The sequence below is a fragment of the Varanus komodoensis genome, unplaced genomic scaffold (assembly GCF_004798865.1).
Source record: "Varanus komodoensis strain SLA01 unplaced genomic scaffold, ASM479886v1 scaffold1, whole genome shotgun sequence".
Lineage (NCBI taxonomy): Eukaryota > Metazoa > Chordata > Lepidosauria > Squamata > Varanidae > Varanus > Varanus komodoensis.
Genome location: NW_025335268.1, coordinates 29,241,005 through 29,265,547, shown reverse-complemented (window position 1 = coordinate 29,265,547; position 24,543 = coordinate 29,241,005). Strand labels below are relative to the sequence as shown.

Below are 24,543 nucleotides of genomic sequence, written 5' to 3'. Positions count from 1 at the left end.
ACAAACTCTATGAGATACCACCCAGAAGGACAGATCATGATGTTCCCTACAGGAGCAATACTACATTGTGCCATTGTTGTGAGTTCTTTGCACTGCTGTGAAGGATTCTGATGAAGAAGAGGCATAGGCCACTTCCTAAGACAGGTAATGCCTTATTCAGGGCCCTTACGACAAGGGAGCATACCCTGCCACCATCCTCTGCTCAAAGAAGAAGTTCCTGGAGGAAATTTTCATCCCCCAAGTCTCATGGAAGTCTCAGTCTACAGATTCAGCGTACTGTCCTTTTATGGTTCACATAAGCAATGGAACTGACCCTACTATCGGTCCTGAGCCTTGACAGTCTCCACAAGGCTTTGGTTGTTTTCTTTCCTTGCTGAGACAATATCTTCCTATTGTTCTAGTTCAAGCATATGCAACTTGCAGTTCTCCTGACGTTTTGGCCTAGAACTTCCATCAGCTCTAGTACAGCCAATGGTGAAGGATTACTTGACTAGCTCATGAGCTGTTCATCGGTGTAACTGATCCAGGTTTTCCTTCCCTGTAACAGGCTCCATTTGTATATGTTGAACATCCAACTGTAGAAGATTAGCATGTGAAGGAAATGTGCAATGACAAGGCTATCCCATGGTCAGCTCCATCCTCGACACATTGCTTGGAAGTCTGCACCACTCTACACAATGAAGCATAAGACTTAATAGGTGTGCTTAGGATCCCAATGTATGTTTATAGTCATCACCTGAAGATCAAGGTCATGTGAAAGCATATTCAAAATCCCATTAATTTCTTTACTCCAGATTGGAAGAGCTACCTACCCATCCCCAGCAAATCCTCTACATGTGGTTGAGAGTAGGTGAATGGTGTATGACAACCTTATGTGGCTCAGGGACAGAGGAAGCTGCAGTCCAATGCATCTGGAGGGTATCAGGTTGGGAAAGGCTGGCATACAATCCCATCAAGACTCACCTGGCAGTGGCATTTTGTGCAGCTGTCCACAACCCAATGGGCGTTGTTTGCAAATTCACGGCCATCTTGCCAGCAAGCAGACTGGTTCTTGAGTGTTTTGTTGGGACCGAGTAATTCAGACACAATCTTTTCATTCACCTCAGACTGTTACAAAGAAATAGAGGGATCAGTAGAGACAACTTGATCTTTATACAATGTACCACAGGCAAACAAGGGTGAAAGTGACCCTACCCTTAGGACAGAAAGCTGGAATTCTTAGAAAGAAAGCTTCTCTTACCCAACAGAATGCTTTCACTGAAAAGCAGCAAACAATTAAGTGGCTCCCCTATACCTCTAGGTGTAAACTTTTCAGCTGATATTCCCATCAGGGCTTGCCAAGCTTATACAGATCTCAGTAAACTCTACTGAAAAGCTAAACTCGCTGTCCTCAGAACAGAAGATAATTTCACTCTTGAGACACACATTAGGTTACTTCAGATTGATCTCCAATGTGTGAATAGGATTCATAATACACAGGGAAGGACTGAAGACATTGAAACAAGAGCCAGGCAAGACACATTAACGTATTGCTGCATGATCTATGGATGTTCTTATGTGCGGCACTAGTAATTGAGTATAGCACAGAGGAATTGTTAGGATTAGCCACTGGGGGCCTATTTAGGTACAGTGGTTTTATAGAATAAGGATGGGAATGGGAACATACAATCCATCCCTCAGATGACCTTGTCCCAGCAAGCATTGCTACAAATGGTGAGACCCTGTTTCCCAGTACTCAGACTGTTAAATGGAGGCTGGGATACCATTTTTGTTCCCAGAAAGTACAATTATACCTCATCCTTTGATGAGAGATTGATCTGTGCCATAGGCGTTTGGAGAATTTTGCCACACAAGTTCCTCCCCACCTTAACCTAACCACACCATTTCAGATAAATCATCCTTGGGGTGCAGTGAAGAATCAGTCAACACAATAATCCATGCATAACTTGTTAAGTTTGGATTGTTGTTGAACTGTGGGTGGTGAAACATGGATTATCATGTTGTTTGAAACCAGCTGTGCTGATAAGCCATGGCTTGTTAACAATGAGCAATCCCAGAATAGAACTGTTCACAAACCATGGGTTGTTCAGCACAGAACAGTCTGATGGGTTCAGACAACACAATAATCCATGTTTCAGCATCAACCCACAGGTCAACAATATTCTATCCTGGAGTTGTCTGAACCCAGCTCGTGTCAAGATAGGGCTGGTCCTGAGATGACTGCACAGGTATTGCATCATGCCAATATTTTCAGCCCACTTTTCCAGGGACACTTTATTATGTCAAAAATTAAGGGCACAATCCTATACCTCTTTAGCAGAACAACTGCCAACATTCCCCAGTTGGTCTTACTCTTGTCGAACTTTTCCCTGTCTAAGCATGAATAGGATTTCACCCTAAAATTCAAAATTTAGAAGATTAAGCAGGAGTCAAAAGCTGCCTGGGGACTGAATGCTAGGAACCACTGCCATGTAAATAAATAACTAAATGCCTAGAACAGAATACTTCAAAATACCTACCACTTTTTCTAACTTTTCAGTTAAGCCATTGACAACAATCCGCAGTCCGGTGAGTTCAGTAAACATAGAACCAAGCTCTTCACAAGAGCGATCACAGAATTCTGCCTTTTTCTCCATGTTGTCACCAATATACTCTGTCATGACCGAAGGGCTAAGGTGAAGGATCTCCGTGTTCTCATTAATGGTGTTCACTTCAGCTGAGAGGAAGAAATGGGGGGAAATGGCCCTTACATGTGTGTATACAACAATTTCTCACTGGTTATAACTTAGGACTCAAATTACATACTGACACTATAGGTGAATTGTAGCCATCTCTCTTAAGGAACAATTCCATGCCAAAGCATACCCAAGAGAAAAACAGACATACTGCATGTCCGTCGCCTTCCACTTATAGCCATTCCTTTTCACAGAGTGAATCCCAGCTCAAAAACAGCCTCATCCACAAGATTTGGCCAACAAAACGGGGCAAACATGGGGACACAGCACAGGGCAAGTAAGAAAATGCAATGTTATTTGCAATCCACACACAACCCCAGAGAGTATCACTGACCACTCTGAAGAAGAAATATGGCTGGAAATGTTGCCACTATTTTGTTTCCCGAGTATTATTTAAAAACTCCATCATGCTGAGAAAGCAAACATCTTTGACCAATCAACCATTTCAAGAAGCTACAATATATGCAACAGGCACACTTATATGCATATCTTAATGCAAATGAGCTCCTTCATGGGATTGCTCCAAACAAAGCACCTCCCCCCCAGTTGTTTGCACAGAAGATAGTCTTGAATTTTGTCCATTATGGAAACTCATTTTCGCCATTGCTACAGGCTGCTCAACACAGTCGGTCCTTTGGGTGGATAGGCTGGGGAGGGGCAGAGGTGACTATGTGTAAACCATTGGCTTCTTCTGCTCAGTCTCAATTGGCTGGGTTCACTCTCAGGAATAATGTCTCATCTCCAAATCTGACAAGTGACGTAATGCTGCGATGCCACCACATTCAGTACAACTGCGCCCAGTTAGTCTTTCTCACCAGCTGATTGGCTTTTGTCAGCAGAATGAGAAATTATTCCCCTTTCCCTGACCGTTTGCTGTGAGTTCTCAGCATCTGCTTTGCAAGGTTAAGGGACTCACAGGAGCTGGCATGGGGGCAGTGGCTACAAAGGGAAAGAAAGAAGGAAACACGCAGGAGTGCACATTCTCCTTAAGTGATCCCTAACTGGATGGGATCATTTGAAGAGGAAGAAACCTGGGACTGGGGTTAATAGAGGCAGTGAAACCATATCTCTGAACAGCCACAATGTTTGTAAACCTACATATACATATATACCTAATATTAAGCCCCATTGAACCAAGTAGGACCTGATTCTAAGTAAAGAAGCAGGGAATGCTTTGTGAGATTTTTCCAGGGAATATTTTGAGAGAGAAAGGGAGAGAGCACTCTATTGTATAACTCTTAAAACTAAAGGCAGGAAGAGTTAAAATTAACAATTTGAATAATTAAAATTTTAAAATTAAAGGGATATCATCATCACCATTAATATCATTTTAAATGTGCCTTCTCAGCCCCTTTAAAAATCAAAGACCTTTGCTCTTTCTAAAACTGCTCATCTTTTCAACAGATGGTCCTTTGCAGATAACACCACACCTCTGTCAAAGCATCCTTGCTGCTGGCACATGTGCCAAAAGAACAAGTGGAGACATCAAAAGCATGCTACAAGGTCAGGTGCACTTTCTATTCTACTTCTAACATTCCTTGGCATTCACCAGAAAACCAATTGGGGAAGGAGTAGCTCACATTTTCCTTGCACAGAATGAACAATGTTCCTGTTTGTCCTCCAGAGACTCAGCCCTGCTTTTTAACTTCTGACTAGTGCAGGAATCTTGCAACAGATGGAGGTTCAGCCTTTGCTTAAAGTGAAGGAGCTTCCTTCACCTTGCAAGGCAGTCCATCCCATTGTCATTAGGAGGTTTCTCCTAATGTTTAGCTGAAATCTATTTTCATGTAATTTGTACCCACTTGTAGAAAGCAATCTTCTATGATTGGCCTAGTCACCTTCTGTATTTTTGAGCACCAGGCAGTGCTTTGTGGGCTGGAAATGTATTTGATCACACAAACCAATCCCTATGTAAATAGTCAGGCTTCACAAAAAACTTGGCACCATTCAGAGCTGTTCAATGTAAGGCTGTAAATTGACTATTCATCCACTGTATTACTTAATTAATGTATCAATTGAGCTGCAGATCTGAGATCCGTGCACTCCCTAAGAAACATTTCCTTTCCTGGTGTTCTGGTACCTCATCTCTAGGTGGCACTGTGGTATAGCACCAATACATAAAAGAAAATTCTTGTTTCTCTCACTTTCACAGGTAAATGCCACATTTTCCCTGCTCTAAAAATACTCAGTACAAGTGTTGTTTAGACACAGAAGCAGATCTAGGGAACCCATGAATAGCTGTTTGTAGGAAATGATGAGTGTGTGATATATGCCTCATGTAGAAAAGAAGTGCTCCATCATTGCTGGTTTATCATATACCAAACTCCGAAGAGGAATAAAGGCTGCTTTCCTCTTTACTTACTGGAGAGGAACAACCCACTGGAGAGAGGGACTTACTTCTGTGTAAACATGCATAGAATTGGGTCGCACTACGCAGAATACATCTCTTCCTTTCCTGCACACACAAATCTCATTTTATCTTTTCCACACTTCAACATATATTAGGCCAAACACCTGATGGTGTTTCCTACTCTGATATCAGTCAATCATCCTATACTCAGTTACCTAGAAATGAGTCCACATAAATTCAATGCCATTTAGTTCCAAGTAGACATCATTGGGTTGTGCAGTAAGTCGTTGTGCTTACATGCCCTTATTAGGGTCAGGGTTTAAACCCCACTGAAATCAGTGAGAGTTAGTTTTGAATGCGTGTTATACTTCACTTTTTTGGTAGAATGTATCTTCTTGCAGTGACTGTAATGAGCATTTGAAGATATTTAGCAGTGCTAAACCCAGTATAAACTTGTTTACAAGATGCTATATGTTCCTAAGGTACATTTGCAGTTGTGTACAACTGCAACAGAGTTGCCCACTAAAGGCTGCCCTTTAAAATTTGTTCATAGTTTTCATTGTATTGCCTGGGATATTATATGAAAAACAGAAAGATGTTGTGCTGATTTCATGCAATGTATGATTTGATAGATACAGTCATGAAAATCAAGAATAATTCCAGGACGATTGATAAAATTACACAGTGTGACAACATGGCTAAATGAGAGCAAATTCTAATATTATCTCTGTAAATAATCAGAGCATAGAAATATGATCAAGAAGGAACAGAAAGGGTTTGGCAAGGAAAAGATAGCCGTCTGCTAATGAAGCTAATCAATCAAGCCACAGTGACAACAGTAAAGCAAACAATTTTCCAAAGCCTATAATGAATTGTTTCCAGTACCGAGACATCTAAATAACTTGGCTCTTTGCTTCTAGACCAGAAACCCTGCAAATAAAATGCAGCACAATAGAGCAATTTATCATGCAGTGCCATTTACTTGGGTGTCATCTTTGTGGAAAGAAGTGAAGTTTTTCTGCAGATAGACACTTAAAAACTTTTCCCACATGTGGCACTTTTGAGATCATTTGCTTTAGATTTTAATGCTAACCTCAGTCCTGCCTTGTCTGAGCAGTTTAAGGTGGTTATTAAGGCTGAAGCTACCGCAAAGGGTATGCAGGCAGCATTAACTATGCAAGGAATGCCAAGGTGAGGTTCCTTAATGGCAGTGGACATCCAGTAAAAGATGACATCTGGGGCTTGCCTTTGCTCTGGGGCAAGGACATCGACACGTTCTGATAGAAGGTGTACCGCTTCAATGTATTTTATTGTGTTGTAAGCTGCCCCGAGGCTTTGGCAAGGGGCGGCATAGAAATGTAATAATAATAATAATAATAATAATAATAATAATAATAATAATAATAATAATTTTGGAGAGCAGCAGTAAACAGTCCTCATTTCAGAAGGTCTTTTCTTTCATGGACAGACCAGTCCAAGTCTTATGGTCAAAAAACCCTATGAAGGGACAGCAGCAGTTCTGAAGTTGCCCATCAACAGCACCTGGATAGCAAACAGAGTAGCTGCCCAGATCACCGGGGGAGGATTCTCCTCTGTGGTAAGATGTGTTATATTTACAGTTCTTATTTCTAAATTTGCACCTATACATATATATTGGACAAGCGCATGGTAGGCATGCATGAGCGGAGGTGGGTGAAGCTGCGGGGTCAGACTAGATGGACTGGGAGAGCCCTTCTGACTCAATCTGTTCCTATGTCTCTATATAAATGTACATGTGGAAACTGATCTCTTTTTTTCTATTTAGGAGGCACAGGCAAAGTAGGCTGGGCAGCCCCTCGTTCTGATCATTTCCTACTGGAAGGCCAATTTGCTTCTGAAGTCAATACAGTTCCAAGTAAAAACATGGCTGCAAATGTGCATTTTTGTTTATTGAGCAAGCTCTCAGTGCATGCAGATCACCATCCCAAACCTTTACACCTGATCACAGACACCAGAGCTGATAAGACAAACCCAATGATGGGAATGCCATAAGTGGGGAGGGGAATACATTTAAGTCTTTTAATGTGGATTGTTACATTTCTGGCCAGGACCAGCCCTGCTGTTAGGCCGATTGAGGCAGCCATCTCAGGCAGCAGCGGATGGCAGAGAGGAGCTGTGAATGTGCTGCAGAGTCTACTCCGTGTCATCTGAGCTATCCTGCTTCCTTCAGTGTAAGGGCCTTTTCCCATGGTCAGTGCTGAAGTAAGATTGAGTAGCCGATCGGATTAGCTTCATTACTTGGGACTGGGAGGGGGAGCCATCTTGCTCTTTTCTCAAGTAGGAAAATGTCTTGGTCTAGTCCTGTGGACAGGACACAACTCTAGACCTTGAATCATCCCCTGGATATCTGCTTTGACCTTAAAACAGGATATTTTAAAAGATCAGTGTTCATACACAGAGAATTGGTATGTCTACCTAATTTCCGATCCTGGACTTAATGGCAAATTGCTGGCCATGTGAAGGAGACTTTAGACAGCTGAGCATACAATTAATATTGCTCTTCTTGCACAACCAACCTTTCCAGCTATGTCTGAATGTTTGCCAAGCCCAAGCACATGTTGTTTCATGCATTACGCTCACTTAAACCATTGCACCATAATGGAGATTGGAATAAAATAGAGTTTGCTTCTCTTGCCACCACTTACTGCCCTCTGGGTGGTCATTTGGGAGGTTCTGGGGCCCCATCTGCATGGGCCTGGACTTTGGCCTCAAGTTCCAGCCCAGCTATACCACTTGCACAGAGTCAGCTGACAACTTATTTCTTCAAAGTTCAGAGCTGTTCTAGCTAAAGACACAACTTATTTTGATCAGTTGGTTGGAAAATAACAGCTTGCAGCATATACAACATTCTAGCTTTTCTCTTCAAGTTCTCCATATGTTTCTACAAAAATGAAGAGAAGCAAAACTACTCCGGAAGGGATACTTACCATTCTTATTTTGCTCAAAACTGAAAACTTGGATGGCTGGAGCATCCTGGGAGTGATAAAACTTTGTCTAATTATGCTAAGAACTGTGCCCTTCTTGTATAAGAGGAGAGAAGCTGCCCAAGTAAAACAAAAATAAATGGATTTTCTCCAAACCATGTGGCTTGTTTCTCTTCTTCTCCTTACCTGACTGGGTCCTCTGGCAGCCTTTGTTGTATAAGACCTCTTCAATTGAATTTCCAAAAATCAGATGAACATTTTGAAGGAGACCCTACAAAACAAGACAGAAAGATCTTTCATACCGGGAAATGCTATCAGCAAACTGTTGTTCAGTCTTCTCCAGCTTTATTCTCTCCTCCTTGACTTTAATTCTGAATAGATGAACACACTCTATTATTTTTCTGATGAATGTTATTTATCAATTACCTTGGTTCATGAACAAGCAAGACAGAATTTTCTGGTATGGGACATTATATCCAAATAGCTATCTTGCTTGTCCATGGCAACCTTTCTGATCTTTGTTGTAGCAGCACACATGCGACACCAAGGCCTCTGGATGCTGCTGAACTGTGACTCCCATCATACTTCACCATTGCCTATGCTAGCTGGGGAACTGCACTTCAAGAGCATCCAAACAACCCCCCCCACACACACACACACTTCCCACCATAGAACCACACCATATGACCAAGTGAGTGGAAACTGGCTGGGAAAGGAGACACCTTGGCTCAGATTCTTAACTGCTGAGCTTGCACTGTGACTTTACCATCTCTCAAACTAATCACCCTCACAGGGGTGTTGTGAAGGTACAATGGCAGATGGGAGCGAATGATGAGTCCCTTGAATGGACATATAACGAATGATAACTGCCTACTACAAGCTCATCGTGGGTTTATCCCAGGTTCACCCACATGGCTTTCCCAGAGGAATGCTGGAGTGGTGCTGGAAATTCTGGAAGCCCTAGTAACCCCACTGGATTACAGTTCCTGACCTCTGGACAGTGAGCATGGTACGGAGCCTAAAGGGTAACAGAACAAAAAAGTACTATAACTCCCAGCAACTCCCAGTTGCAGGACTTCTGTTTAAATAGGCACAGGATTGCAGCCTACCTCTCTTAAGGTAGATTTTCTCATTATCATATTTCAAGTGAAGTAACATAGTTCCAGGGATACTACAAACCACTTTTCCACCACCCACCTATCAGCTTGAAGAAAGATGCAGGGAAGTGGTCAAAGAGAAATGCGCTCAGTCTGAGTTGGTCTCCTCTGGACTTCAATACCCATCTGACCTGGCCACCATGACTTAGTTCAGGTTCCCCACCTTTGACCCCAAGGGTGGCGAAACAGATCCTCATTCCACATTTTCTGCTTATATATGTACATTCTACATGCAGATATCCAAGTGGGGAAGGTGGACAGGTGCCACCTGCTCCATGTGAAGGACACATGGATATACAAACAAGTACAGGTGCCTTTAGAAATACTGGGAAGCTGCCATTGGCATACCAGTTCACCATTGTTACAAAATAATCCACCTATTCGTTACAACCAGAAAAGCCCCTTGGAGAGGCAATAAATGACTACAGCCCTAATTCTCCTTTGAAGTTTTTCTGGAAATGAATCCAACTGAACACAATGGGAATTACTTCTAAGAAGACCTATGCAGAATTGAGCCATAAATAGAATCTTCTTCTTGCAGACAACCTTGATGGGAACATACTTTTCTGTTTCTAACCAAGTGTATCCAAATATTAAGAATTTGGCCAGGGAAGTACTAACAGCCTGGAACAGGCCCTCCCCACAGAGATATCCATCTATCTCTGTCACCACAAGCTTTTAAGTGAGCTACAATGGTTTTCTTTTAGTGGAGTTTTGTAAAATGTTGATTTTAATGGGGATCTATGATGCAGGAACCTATTACCAAGTGAAGCTGTGGGCTCTCCCTTGCTAGAGACATTCAAAAAGGATCTGGACAGCCATCTGAGTGGGATGGTGTTAACGTGAAGTCCTGCAACAGCAGGTGGTTGGACCTGATGGCCTTCTTGGCCCCTTCCCACTCGATGATTCTATGATTCTAACTCTCTCCAGTTAAGCTGATGACACCTTTTCTTTTCCCCTCCTTTCCCTGACAATTGTGGCAATGTATGTTTAGCAGCCATTAATTAACCTTGGAATGGAAAATCCTCCAGGGGAACCCCAAGTTTCATCAGAGGGACACTGGGCTTAACCACACTGCAAGCACTATGCTGAGAGAGAGAACAGTTTAGGTCAAGTCTCTCCAATCTAGTGCCTTCCAGATGTGTTCGATTGCAACTCCCACCATTCCCAGGCTACATGGTCATCAAGGAGCAGAGACAAGAGGAGAGCTTCCCTGGCTAGTGGTGGTAAGGCAGAGCCCATTTTTTCGCTCTAGTCCCTGGTCAGAAGAACAGGGTTTCCTTTAGCAGCACTAGCACTAGTTAGGAAAAATGTCGCTTTCCCTTCTCAGCACCAGCATGGAAAATCCTGTTCTCATCTCCTGTTGGCCCTTGGAAATACAAGCAGGATTTCCCTTGCCAGCGAACAAGGAAAGGGGACCTACCCTCTGATGTCATCCAGTCCTTGGTGCATGTCCTAGGGTTGGAGCAATTCCCTACCCCCTACCTATATAAGAGTGAAGACAAAGGAATAGACAGAGGATTGCAGTTTCCATTTGGATCATATCTAGCTATGGCCTAAGTTTACCATGTTTAGCACACTTACCATGAAGCATGACCTCTTGAGTGTGGTAGGACTTGTGAACATATTTAGGATCTCATTTTAAGGCTGCACTTCTATATGCCCAGACTTACCTGGGATGAAGCCTTACTGAATTTAGCAGGACTTACTTCTGATGAGACACACATCGCATTGCCCAGCGTGTCATTTATCTCACAGACAATATCTCTTGCGGGTTACCTACCCGGAAGTGGTTCTCTCTTGTTGATCCTTTTACCACATACATTCTACTTTTCTCTGCTTTCAGGTATTCATAGAAAGGATCCTCAAGGCTTAAGCTGTCGATGAGATCACAACCGACATAGAGACTGTAGTTTTCTCCTGTTACTTGCACAGTGATATTCTTCCACTGTAGATCGGCTAGGTCCACGTCTTCCAAGGGATACCCCTTGCGGGAGCCATCTACCCAATAGGCAAGCTCAAGTGTATTGTCTCGGCCATTGGAAACAATCTCAAACTGCCGCTGAGAGATTTTGGGGCCTTCCAGGGCCACAAGAGTGCCTCTGGACTGCCTATCCTGCCTCAGGGTGGCTGTAAGTATGAAGCCTTCATTCTGCTGGATCAGCTTAACAATCTGTTTTAATTTCTCTGAGTTAAGCGGAGGTATGTGATCAAACCGGATGAAGCGGTATGCTGGGACACCGGAGAGGTTACCCCGGAATACTTTTGCTCCAATTGTCTTCCTGTTTATGTTGCTGATCTGCAGTAAGTCAAAAGTAGTCTCATCTTCTCCATGGCCATCTGCAAAGTCACCAGCAGATAGTAAGATTAACAAAGAAATGGGCAATATGTTTATGCATCCGCAACCTAATGACTCCCTCCAAAGCAGATCGGTAAGCCTATACCCTGAAGTGGGTCATCTTATGGAGCGGGTTTTACAAGGCCTTGGGTATTGCTTCATTTGCAAGCACCCAATTAAACTTCCCTTTCTCCCCAGCCAAATTATTATTCCATAATATGCCCATGATTCTACATGCCTGATATGTACAAATGGTTGTCAACCCTGATTTTAAAAAACACTCTGAGCATGCGCACGTTTGCGTTTTCAGTTCACCTAAACCACTGCTGCGTTCTGGCCCCACCAATTAATGGTGTTGTGCTCCTGCTGCCCCCTACATGGGCATCTGGGAAGGTCCTCAGCTGCAGCGGAGCCACCATTAATTGCCATCACTTCTCTTGACAATCACAGTGTGACGTGCAGCCAAGTTTCCATCCATCTTCACAACCACCTTATGTGGTAGGTCACCCATATCCCAATTTTACAGAAGGTGACATTTAAGCTGAAAGTATAATTTGCTCAAGCCCGTTCAGCTGAGCAGAAATATATTCCCGGAACCAAAGCCTACATTCTGTCCATGAGCCACGCTGGTTGACTATTGAAGGGGCTTAATTCATCAATAGCCATCAATAGGTATCATCTAACTTAGTGACACACTCTGGGCACCTCTCAAACCATGATCCTGAAATTTTATGCAGACATAGGTTGCACTGCTAAGTTTCATTGGCTTTCTCCAAGGCCCGTGCTTACATTAATATCCTAGGAGCTGCTCTGCGCCTTTTCCTTCCTACACATCAACAGCATTATGAGAAGTCTTAGACCATATGTGAGAAGACACCCAGAAAGGCATGGGGAGTGGTCCCAGCATAGCATAGGTTCTTCCTGTATCTTTTCTGGCTTGTCCTGTTACCTAAAGGCACTGGGAGTAGTGGCAGTTAGCTAAAGACCCAGACCCAGGTGGCCTAAAATGATGGAAGTGTATGGGTTTCAGGGGCTCAAAAGATCTGAGGTTCAGGTTCATGGGACAAAAAAAAAAAAAAAAAAAAAGCACAAATCTGCATGAATTACACATGCTCTGATGTCTCTGTCTCTGTCTCTCTCTCTCTCCCTCTTTTTCAGAGACTGTGCTCATGTGGATGTCTTTAAAGGCCCTGTCACCTAAGAGCACCCAAAGAGATATGTGGGCAGGGCAGAAGAGGGAAACATCTCAGGCAAAATCTTCAAGGGTGGGTGGCAGCAGGAGAGGAAACACTTGAGGGCACAAAGTCAGGGATCAGGTACAACCAAGACCATCAGGGCCCCTGGACCTTCATTTCAGCAAGTGCCCACAAGCAGCAGGGTGATGGGAGGGGTGGCCTCCCAGAGATCTGGGGCTCCAAAAGCAAAGTTCAGCACTCCAGCCCTAGGAAGCTATCTTCTACTGCTGTTTCTGATGGGATGTAGCCCGTGCTAGTCCTACTTGCAACAAAGGGGACTCAAGTTAGACCAATGTGATACACCCAAAAAGGTACGGTTCTATGACTGCAGGAAGGTATGACCTGGGAGTCATTCCGAAGTATCTGCTGCCACGGATAGGTTTCTGCACTGTGTGGACTACCAAGAGCTGACTCATATCAAGTCAGAACAGTGCTTCATCCAACTTGTCCGACCTTCTAAAAATCTCAAGCAAGCCCTGCTAATTGAGACCAAAGCTAGAGGCGCCTGTGGAAGCGTTCCCCAGTCCAAGGGGCCCAGATGGTGCTGGACTTCACCTCCAATCGTACCCGACCACTGGCCATGCTGGTTGGGAATTATGGAGGCTGTAATCCAGCAACATCTGTGGGCCCAAGGAAACAACTGCTGTGGAGGCAGGATAATGGGTCCCATCATCAGGGAGTATCAGACCCATCATCAGCTGGATTGCTTGCAGAATGGATCATTGCAGCTCTGCTTTGGTTTTGCTACTGGCCTGATCACTTTCTTCATGATGCAGTATGGATAACTGCCGTTCAAAACACCAAATTCAGCAACTCTAACTATCTGGCATTGCTTCTTGGAAAAGGTATGAAGAAATATCCTTCTTGAAATCCATTACAATTTCAAATCAAGTCATCACATAAATAACTATAACATTCCAGTGAATTGCCTGGGAGACCCCAATATTGTCGCACCCACCAAAGCTAAGGAAACGAGGACCGGGGTGCTTTGCATTTGAGCTATTCTCTGCTTCCTTTCTCAAGAAAGAGCAGGAGATAAGTAACTAGTCACAGCAACAATCACAAAGTATTCTTTATGGCAGTTTTCTGCTTTCAGATTGCTGGCTGAATCTTAGCTCCTATCAAAGAACATCTAATCATCACTATATATATTTTAACAGCCAAGTATTTAGCATTCACAACAAAGGAGGTCTTTAAACTACAAATTAATCTGGTGCTTGGAAATACTTGTTAGGTAGCAATTTGGTGATTGGTCAGTTGATGCACACCATACATTTGGTCCACCCATCTTCCCCCTCTCCCCTTTCCTTGATACATTTCTTGTAAGGCATTTTGTCTATTCGAGCTGGGTTCATATTTCAGGCATGCTGTGGAAAGAAATATCTGAGCAGTTATTCTCAAAACCAAGCCAAGCGAGTATGCATTGGCTGCAGGCTAACTCCTTTTTAGAAATCAAGTTACAGTTTCTATATATTCTGTCCATTCTGAAAATATTGGCTCAAATGATGCAGATATTCAAAGACCTACCTTGCGCCTCTGATGAAATCCACAAAGCTAGCAAGATAGTCAGCCACAACAGCCAGCTCCTATATAACATAATGCCTATGAACAAAGCAAGATGTATGTGTTATTAAGTCTTCTTAATCTTGCAGAGGAAACCACTACATTCCAAGCAAATTCTGCTCCTTAACTGCATTTTATTGACTGTTTGCTGCAAATGGGGGTTTTTTGCAAATCCTATTATTTGCAGCAAACAAGACATTTATTTCTTATATTTGCCCACACTTCTGTATTTGCATGTGATTGACTTTGATGACTTTAGTGAGGCTGTTCCTTAAAATTCAAGGGAGAGGGTGGAAGGAGTTCCTGCATTTCATTTCATTTCATTTCATTTCATTTCATTTCATTCCTGTACATCTACAGTATAACCAGAATTGTCTTCAAAAGTTCTCCTGGCGACGTCTGGGCTGTCAGATAGTCTACTAGTTATTGCATCTCTTAAATCCACTTTTGGCCAGCTACAGAGCAGCATTCTTGGAAGATAATGGCATTTCCAGCAGGGTTTCACATGTAATTTAACTTATATTTTACACTCTAGTAGCAAATCCCAGTCTCTCTGTCTCAGTCCCCCCAACACACACACTCACACACATTCACCACTGGAAAAACAGCAGACAGTTGGCTTCTCTGTACCTCTTGATACCTCAGGATAGAATGATCCCAGATAGCCTTCTGGATCTCAGGCTGTAATCCTGCAGATACTTATCTTGGATTAAGCCTAATTGGACTCAGGGGGGCTTCCTTCAGAGTAAAATAGCATCGAGTGGGCTGCACATCTGTTCTGGGTCTAAATAGACTCGACAGATTAAACCTAAGCGTGCCTTCATTTGATATATTATGTGCATTGCTTGATGCTTGCAAATATCTTCATTGATTAATTTTTGGCTAGATCTTGAAATTTACAAGTTTACAGGCACAGACCTAAGCATACTTGCTAGGTGTGAGCCCTACTGAACAATTACTGTTTAGATGACTTATTTTTTTTCTTTTTAATTATAATGGTGTTTTGTCTCTTGTATTTTATTGTTGTTGGTTGCCTATTCATTGCAGAAAGATAGGATGCCATTAATTAATAAATATTCCTGTGTAGGATCTAGCTACAAATCTCTGCCATTCACCGCTTCGCTGCACATTTCCACAGATCGCAATAAAATGAGAGAATGTGATGTGCAGTAACATTTGGAAGTCAGATGGTGTTCATTTGGCATGACTTGACTATAACTATAGGAACTGTGGGCACAAAGTGAGTCAAGGTTAAGTGTTGTTTCATCCCACTGATTTCATGGGGAGACTTCAGGACATGTTTAGCTACTCTTCAAATAAAGAAGCAAGCAAGAAACGTGCTGAATTCTAGCTGCATCATACACTGACCATGTGGCCGTCTGAGGGAAGGGTTCGTCTTGCCAAGCCACGGTTTAGCATTAGGAAAAGCAATCAGTATGTTATGAAGTTGGCACGTGCTGTCCCTAGACACGAAAGAATGCTGCAGACAAAGAGGACTATCCAGAAGGAAGCTCTTCCGTGCAAACCTCGGAGAAATGAATGGGAGGCGCTTGCAGCTCCCATTCATTTCGCGACGGCTTGTGCAGAAGTTCGCCATCGATTAAGCCCAAGAGCAAGCGCTGCCTCGGGAGCCTTGCGCTCTTTTGGAGGAAAACGGCCAGTTCCACTGAGTGCGCTCCGAAAGACTTTCTTCTCGCTAGCAGTGCGTCCTCCGGGCTGTTGGCTGCTGCACAAAGCTAAGCAAAGGTCCCGTAGAGACTTTTACTGTCTACCTGCACGCCGTCCACTAATGCCGGGCATGTCCCCCTTCCTTCCAAAGGGGCTCGCACAAGAAACCTCCCCAGCTCCACATCGTGCTGTTTATTCAGCCCTAATCTCGGTTCCCTTTTAGCCTCCGTCGCAAAGCTCTCCCGACGGAAAAGAAGAGGGGAGAGACTTGGGGGCTTCTACAAGCATCCAAGAGCACGGACTAAGCAAAGAGGGACGGGGGAGTTTTAAGGGGGATCGAAAAGAAAAGACGAAGGGCTGAGGCCAAAACCCTCTGCAAGCTTCTCTGGGAGCAAGTCCCCCGGAGCTCAGTGGATCCTACGTCTGAGGATGCGTGGATGAGGCTGCGCTGCCTCTCTTGAAATCAGCGGGACTCAGTCATCCTGACCGAGGCGCCTCACTGATTTCGCTGGAAACCTAATGTAACCTCCCTCGTGGGGAGTCTCCGTGCGCTCGGCGAGGCTTACTTCCGAGGAAGCCTGCTCACCATTGATTGCACGTGCTCCTTGCTCCTCGCTCCCGAGAGCGTTTCCCCATCGAGCCACGCGCTGCAAAACTTTTCCCGACGCCCGAGCCCTTCCCCGCACTTTACCTGGCGTCCAGCGTGCAGGGCTCCTCTCGAAAGCGGCGGCGCCCAAATCCAGCCCCAAGAGAATCCCGCGTTTGAAAACCTTCCGTGCAGTGCCGAGCGCCCGCCAAGGGATCGTCCTCGGTGAGAGGGCGGGATGGAGGGGTATGGAGAAGCTCAGTCTCTCCGGCTGGGCTTGCTTTTAAGTGGCTTCCCGGCGCTTCTCTCCCCCGCTTTATATAGGCTCCTTGTCCCTGCGAGGGCTGTCAATCAGCCAGCGGAGGAAACGCTTTTGAACGCGTTCCGCCGCGGCTATGACATAATTCCCAATTCCGATCTGACAGTTCGCGCTCTCGTCTACCTGGAAGGCGATCCCAAAAGCCAGCCACATCCTGAACCGCAGCCCCCTCTCCTTCCCTCCCCCACCCGTGCACCATGCTGCTCTCTAGCCCATTGGCAGCTCCTAGTTTAGGGGAGAGGAGGAGCCGGGAGGAGGGAGCCGGTGGACACCCGCCCCCACCCCGAGCCCACAACTTGCAGTAAACACCCCATTCCCGAACGCTTGGGAAAGGACATTTGCAACTAAAGGACAAGTCTGCTGGATGGATTTTTCCAGTGGGGCAAATCAGGCCCCTGGATTCTGGAGGGCTGCTTGGAAAAGAGACAACCCAGGAGCGTGGGGAGGTGGCACTGGGCCATGTGGGCATGTCCTGTGCCACACAACACCACCTTGCAGTGGGGTGATGAATGGAGCTCCATCGAGAGGCATAGCTGGCCCTGGTTGGCCAATTTCTTGGCCTCAGCCATCCCCTGAATGCTTTAGAACAGTTCTCCCCAACCTGGTGTCCTCCGGACATTTGGAACCACAGCTTCCATTATCCCCAGCCAGTATGGCCAATGGTCAGGAATGCTGGAAGTGGTGGTTTAAAATATGGAGGTCCTCCATTTAAGTCCTCCCATTCTTCCAAGGAGCTTGGAGTGATGCACACACTCTTCAGTCCCCTTATTCTCACCCGGCTGAGAGAGAGTTGCCACAGGCCTATAGTCACAGATTAATCTTCACCCCTTTTCTTTCTCCCCACCTCATGCCTCACGCACATTTTGTGGCACCAAAATGCTAACCATGACTTTGCTTGCACCAAGGAGACCATACAGCATTGTCATGAAGGGTCCAATGTAAACAGAGCCAGCTTGTATCTGTGGATGCTTCCAGAGGAACTCTTCCGAGTGCTGCCTACCAAAAGGACTTAGCCCATCCAAGCATGCAAAATGCCTTTGCCTGCCCCGCCAGCAGGGAGCAGGTGCACACTGCAGAGCTCAGCTGTCACGCGCATGCTATCGCTCCTTCACAGATGCCTCGTGCAAGGCTAGCACCAGTGGGAGAGAAACTGATGTATGCACACTGGCCTCCCTTCCACAGGTATCCGTGCCATATGTGCAAATGCTGAGCAAGGGGAGTCTGCATAAACGTGCATGACATTCAAGGTGGAGCTCCAGCCCTGCTCCTTCTCTTGCTCCTGCTCCTGCTCCGATGTGCAAAGATTTCATTCCTGTTGGCAAATCATCAGCACGTGCCCCAAACCTAAATGTGAGCACAATTTCCTGGGGAAAAGAAAAAGAAATTTTTCTCACACATTCCTGAACTTGATATAATGTATATGCTGAATATTTGAGTATTTGCTTTAAAAGGTACCTTTTTCTAAACAAAAAAACAAGAAAGCCCCATATTTTCACACCTAAGTCAGTGGGGCCCTTTTGAAAAATGCACATAGAAATGTGCACTTTTTCCTTTTGGAATGCACAATTGCCCCATTTGAATGAAAAGAAAACAGGCCACAAACAAAATTCAAAGTGAGGAAGACCACACTTTGAATGGAGTTCAGAGAATCTGGCTGAGCTTGAACAGCCTTGGTTGTCCCATCCCTAGAAAAGGGCTACTGCGTGCAGCTATTCCATCCTTTCCTCCTTGATTGGGTTTTTGTTAATTAGAAAAGATGGATGAAGCAGGGGGAAAGCCCAAGAGGAGAATCCTGACATTCCAATAGTACAATAAAAACCTCACCTGGAAGCATGCTGTACCTTTGGCAGCCACTCATTTCATGCACAATGACTGTAAAGACAACTGTGAGAGGTGATGGACCAGGCCCCAGTCCAACGGAGTCGACTGAAGCAGTCCCCATCTGGCAGCCACCATTACTTCCGCGTGGTCCTCTTGCTTCTGGTCCCTCTTAGAGTACCTGATTTGGTAGGACAGGGGTAGGAAACATGGTATCCATGGGCTTTAGTGAATTTGCAGGCATCTTTCTTGGTGCTCATCCCACTTAAAGAATAAATGCATGCAGCTGAGAATGGCTGTGAAATAGATTTCTGTCCTTGCTGCAAACATGGCTTCAGGGGAGTTATTTAGTGTGATGGAGCTCAGTCTCCATGCCTGCCTCTATCTTTTGGGTTGGTTACTTGTCCTTTGTGATCAACCACACCTCCCATAGCAGCCTTTTTATGGTAGTACCCAGGACATCTTTTCACCTTGCCAAATGTGCCCAAAGCCCTACAGCAAGCCTGTTCCTTGGCTAGAGACTTACAGTTGGTCACTTTAAAAGAACTAAGCAAAAGAGACTCATCAGTGACTGGTTGATAGCATGACCTTCCCATTCCATGGAAGAGCTAGAGGGGGGAAATCCCTCCATCATTCTTTCTGTATGTATTTTGGAGTGAAAGAGACAGTTCAGTGTAAATGATTAAAGAACAGAAGGCAGAGAGTGTGGATAACTGGTAAATTCTCCCAATGAGAACTGTGATCAAAGAAATGTATTTTGTGATTAATGCTATTAATGCAAAAATGATGTGGAATTAGGAGTGAGCACTGAAGTGGCCAAGTTGGCTAGCAAAACCAAATTATTTCAGGTGGTTAAAGCAAAAAGGGATTGGGAGGAGTTCCAAAAGGATCTCTCCAAACTGGAAGACTTGACTTCAGAACAGCAAATGGGGTTCAGAGTAAGTAACTGTAAGTAATCCACACTGGGGCAAAAAAAATTCCACTTCAAGTATAAGCTGCTGGGATCTGAGCTGCCACTAACTAACCAAGAAAGAGATCTTGGAGTTGTGGTGGACAGGATAAGGAAAATGTCAACCGGGTTTGCAGCTGCTGCAAAAAAAGGCAAATTCCATGTTAACACAATCAGAGAAGGAATTGAAGATAATTTTGCCCACTTTATACCCTGCTTATACAAATGCATGCTGCAACTTTATTATTGCACAGTTTGGTCACCACACCTAAAAAAGCTATCGCAGAATGGAGGGGACAACTAAAACTATCGAAAGAGTTGGAGCAACTCTTCTAGGAGAAAGGTTATAACATGGTGAGTAAAGGGAAACACGACAGAGGAGCACAGTATTATTCATGGTATGGAGAAAGAGGATGAGTCAGGATGGGTAAAAGGAAGCTCTTCTTCACACAGCTCATAGTTGAGCTGTGGAATTCACCTCCACTTTGGCCAGCTTTCAAAGGGGGTTGGGCAAGTTCACGGCAGAGGCTAGCAACAAATGAAGGCCCTATAATGCCTGTAGTTTCGGAGGCTGAAAGCCTACGTACAGCAGGCGCCGGGAAAGGTGCTGCTGCGTTCATGGGCAGGAGGATTCTGCTGCCCCGCTTCAGTTTTTCCATGGGCCACTGGTTGACCGCTGCACGGCCAGGCTGCTGGACTCAACGAGACCTTGCTCTGCTCCAGCAGGGCTCTTCTTATGATTATGCTTATCACTATTTCAACCCATCATTGCTGCATAGAGCTCAGAGTACTGGGTGTGGAGCTCTCCTGGTTTACCCTGACAACAGCTGTTTCAGATCCGAGTAGTAGATAAGTAGAGTAGTAGATCAGTAGAACAAGGTCATCTGGTGGGATGAATGGCTTTGAAACATCTGTAGTGGAACAGCAGAGAGCTTCTGAGCATTGCTACTAAGTAGCACAGCCATCTAGAGAAGTTCTTGGTCAGCTCATGGTCTAGCAATCCCCTTTCCAGAGTTAAACCCTGAGTTTACCACACATGTAGAGCAGGATTTTTGTCCTCTCTGTTCCTGCATTTTCAACATGGTCATGGCAATCCAGTTATGTGGAGGCAGAAGTTCCCCTGAGATCCTATACCCACATCAGAGTGCACGGAACTGCAGCTCAGGGTGATGTTGTTGGGAACAAAATGATGCATCTAATACATCTAATTCATCTAATACAGTAGACAGTCCAAGAGAGAGCAATGCAGCCACTTCGATTTACATCCATCCCATCTTACAGTACTGGCTGCTCCAGCTGCTGAAGTTAAAAGGCAGTGAGAAGTCATGCCTGGCGCGGATTTCTTCTCCCATCTTCGAGCAACACCGTCTCTCTGGCAGTCGCGCTTGCATGTGGAACAAACCTGGCCCTCATTAGCTCGGTCGGTGCGAGGCTTGGGGCCAGAGAGCAGCAGCGGCAGCAGCAGCAGCGTGCTTTCTGCCTCCCCAGCTCCAGTGTCGGGATACAGAAGAGGGAGGTGTGGAGAGGGAAGAGGAGGGGGGTGCATAGTTCATTTCTGGAAGTGCTGGCACGCTGGGGAAGGCTGCTCGGGGAGAGAGACTGAGAAGCTGACAGGGCGCTCGGCACAATCCAGCGAGGACAAGAGCCAGGGAAGAAAAAGCTCCTGAGCCCGGGGCTTTGTGCCATACGTACAGGCAGCCTGGTGGCGCTCCAGGCAGGAAATTCTTCACCTTGCCCTGCTGCCCCACATCTAGGTTGGTGGATTACTTTGAGGAAGTAGACAAGCCACATTTAGAGAACCGTGGAAGAGCTCAAGATTCCCATTGCTCTTTCCTAATCTGGACCAGCAGCAGATAGTGGTTAAAATTGTACCGGACCAATTCACGCGATTGAGCAGCTGACACTGTTGAATGTTTTTCCAAAGGAAAATATATCCCCAGATGCATGAGAGTAGGATATAATGGAAGAGGTGAGACTAGAACACTAGAGCCAAAGTGGTGTGGTGCAGTGGTTAGAGACTGGAACTGGCGAGATCGCCACGTGGCCATGAACCTTGCTGGGAGACTTGAGCCAGTCACTGGCTGAATTCACATAGAACAACAAGGCATGCTGGAAACTAGCATAGCTTGCCATTAGGTGTGAATGCAGCATCCGCAGTGAAGGGTGGCATGTCTGCTTTCCATGAAACCATGTGAAGCAGTGATAGTTTCTTGTAGGGTTCCATGTTTCACCATGGCTGGTCATTATGTGTGATTCCATTTAAAATGTTTTCCTGTTGTTTCCACATTTCCTCCATCAAGTCTGGCAGCAAGAGCGGCTGCAGTGCTGCAGACGTTCCAGCCTCCATTTTTTGCTATCCTGTTCCGCCTAGCAACTGCTTTATGGCTGCCTTATGCTGCTTTTTTCCTTTGTCCATGTACTGCTTTCCCAATGCCCGGTTGTGGTTTTGAAATGCCAGTGACACCAGGGGATCATACCATGCCAGCTCCAGCAGCAGTGAGAGCTGCTGTGGGAGCTGAGGCAGCTGTGGGAGCTGAGATTTCCCCTTCATGCAATCAAAGTCAGCTCCTGCTGACTGTGCATTTTGGTTATTCCTAGAGAGTGCCCTCCCGCCTGGACAGTCTGCCTTGAGATCAGTGGTTTTGCTTCTCTCATCTCAGTGCCTCGGGATGGCCCATATTCTCGCCCCCCCCCCCACTTCTCCTTCTAAACCCGGTTCTCCCAAGGCCAGGCCAGAAGCCCTGGAGGGCATGCGCCCAGTGCAGCCATCTTCCTCACTCCCAACACCATCCTTGCTTGGTGCTCCCACATGACCATTGCATTTGTAGGAGCAGCACTTTGAGATGGGAGCCAGCGCTCTCCTCTTATGAGGGCAAATTTACACAAGAGGAGCAAATGCACTGTGCATGGCCATTGCCATCAGGCTGATGGCCTGAGAAGCCCACCTCTCCCACTCCTTCTCCTGCCCTCCCCTCCACCGCTATCTCATGTATGTATGTGCATAGCTGTATAGGCTGCCTATAATGGCCGAGGTCTTCCTAGGCAGCTACGGTCTTGTCCCCAGCCTTCCTGAGCACTGTCCACCAGCCCTGCCAAAGCTGTAGGACAACCACAGTCCTTTGCTCCAGACAGAGAACTTTCCTAGGAAGATGCCCGCATGGACACCCTTGGGAAAGTCTTTCCAAAGGAAGTGCCCCCTCTGTCCCTGGCAGGGCCTGCCACGCAGACGCCCTCGGTGTGCCTGGGCGCAGGGAGAGGCAGTCCCTGGCAGTGTGCGCATGCCTCATGCTGGGGGATCAAGGACACACGTGTAGCAAAGGAGAGGCGGGGGTCTGCTTGCATGTAGGTGCAGAGCAGGGCAGCAGTGCATGTGTTCCTGCAGTGCTCCTCGAGAGCAACTCCAATGAGCAGGCAGTTGCTTCACAGAGCAGCTGGGGGGGGGGGGGGCAGCAGACTGAAAGCAATCCCAGAGGAGCATGCGGCCGCATGAAGGAGGAGGTGGCGACACAGGCAAGAGCAGTGCGCCCTGGGACCAATTCTGAGCTGTGAGCACTGATGAGACGCCTGCTGCTATTTGGAGGGAAGCTGGAGAAGCATGGAAACCACACATGCATGGAAACCATGTCACTGCGCAAAGCCAGGACACAAGGGCACAGACCATGCTGCGCGGTGCTTAGCATTATGTGTGAATCCAGCTACCGACTCTCAGCCTAACCTACCTAAGGTACTCTTGGCACAATGGAAAATGCCAGTGTGGTAGTCCAGGCAAGAATTTTCCAGCCATACCTGGAGACGCTGAGAACTGAACGTGGGACCTTCCATGTACACTGTATGTGCTCTGCCTACAACCTTTCAAGTTCAATGCGGCCCTTTTGCATCATTGCTTTCTATTGTAGTGCCAGCAGGCTCAGTCCAAGAAGTTTTGCTGCCCAAGGCCTTGCTGGATTCCTGCCATACAGAACTGGCAGGCAGAATTGGCAGCTGAATCTTACTTCCATCCAGGTGATGGGACAGCATCCCTGGCACTACACTGGAAGGGAGCAGCTTAGCTCAGGGCATACTGGACAACCAGTGGGGCATATATAGCTGTCCTCCAATACCTGCACCCCCAGCATCTGCTGCCTTAGACAGGGATACACAGTAATGGCGGGACAGCTTAGCCCTGTTAAAAATAATTCTGTTTCTCAAGCTATTTTTGAAACAAGCTGACCATTTTTTACTAGTTTTGTAGCCAGATTGCTGATGTTGCTATGATTCTTTTAATTAAGTTTGATCGATGTGTTGTTTTCAGATTAATTTATGAGTGTCCATGAGTTGCCTTGGACAAGCCCAGGAAACAAATGTTTTAAATAAGTGAAATAAAGGCGTGTTGCCTTTTCCAGCTATAAGAATGAAAGCAGATTTGTAAAGAGGAAATAGATGATGCATCTGTTCTGTGGTGCAGAGAAAAGAAAAAGGCAAACAACATGAGCTGATCAGTGCAATAAATATTTCACTTTCTTTGATATCCAGAGAGAGAAGACTTGTTTCTAACATCCCTGGGAATTCCATGGCATGCTGGAATGATGAACCAAATTTTTCTAAGTTCTCCCCTTCCAGAATCTCATCATAGTTTACAATAGTTTGTCCACTGGTTAGTTCACCCACTCAACAAAAGCACCATAAGGATCCACAATATCCCTGCAATTTCTAAATGATGGGTTGAAGTCATTGCGATAAGGTGACTCTCCTGCCCTATTGCTAGAACCCAGAAACTCTGAAGACACAGTGAGACTGGCAGTATATTATTTGCTGCAGTTTTATCCCAGTATATTCTCTCTCTCTCTCTCTCTCTCTCTCTCTCTCTCTCTCTCTCTCTCTCT

General features: G+C 45.6%; 2 protein-coding genes across 2 annotated transcripts in view; both read right to left on the bottom strand.

The window, feature by feature from the left end:
* The window catches only part of THBS2 (thrombospondin 2), a 40,086-nt gene extending 25,711 nt beyond the window's left edge, over positions 1 to 14,375 (bottom strand). The window contains exons 1-5 of the mRNA XM_044435478.1: positions 14,306 to 14,375; positions 10,989 to 11,545; positions 8,235 to 8,319; positions 2,520 to 2,716; positions 964 to 1,107 (exon numbers count right to left, since the gene is read on the bottom strand). Coding sequence (XP_044291413.1) covers positions 964 to 1,107; positions 2,520 to 2,716; positions 8,235 to 8,319; positions 10,989 to 11,545; positions 14,306 to 14,375 — 1,053 coding nt within the window. The remainder of the gene's footprint in view (positions 1 to 963; positions 1,108 to 2,519; positions 2,717 to 8,234; positions 8,320 to 10,988; positions 11,546 to 14,305) is intronic.
* Positions 14,376 to 16,911: 2,536 nt separating this feature from the next.
* Positions 16,912 to 24,543, bottom strand: part of WDR27 (WD repeat domain 27) — a 196,784-nt gene continuing 189,152 nt past the window's right edge. Inside the window, exon 24 of the mRNA XM_044422939.1 lies at positions 16,912 to 17,037. Within this exon, the coding sequence (XP_044278874.1) occupies positions 16,912 to 17,037 (126 nt within the window). The remainder of the gene's footprint in view (positions 17,038 to 24,543) is intronic.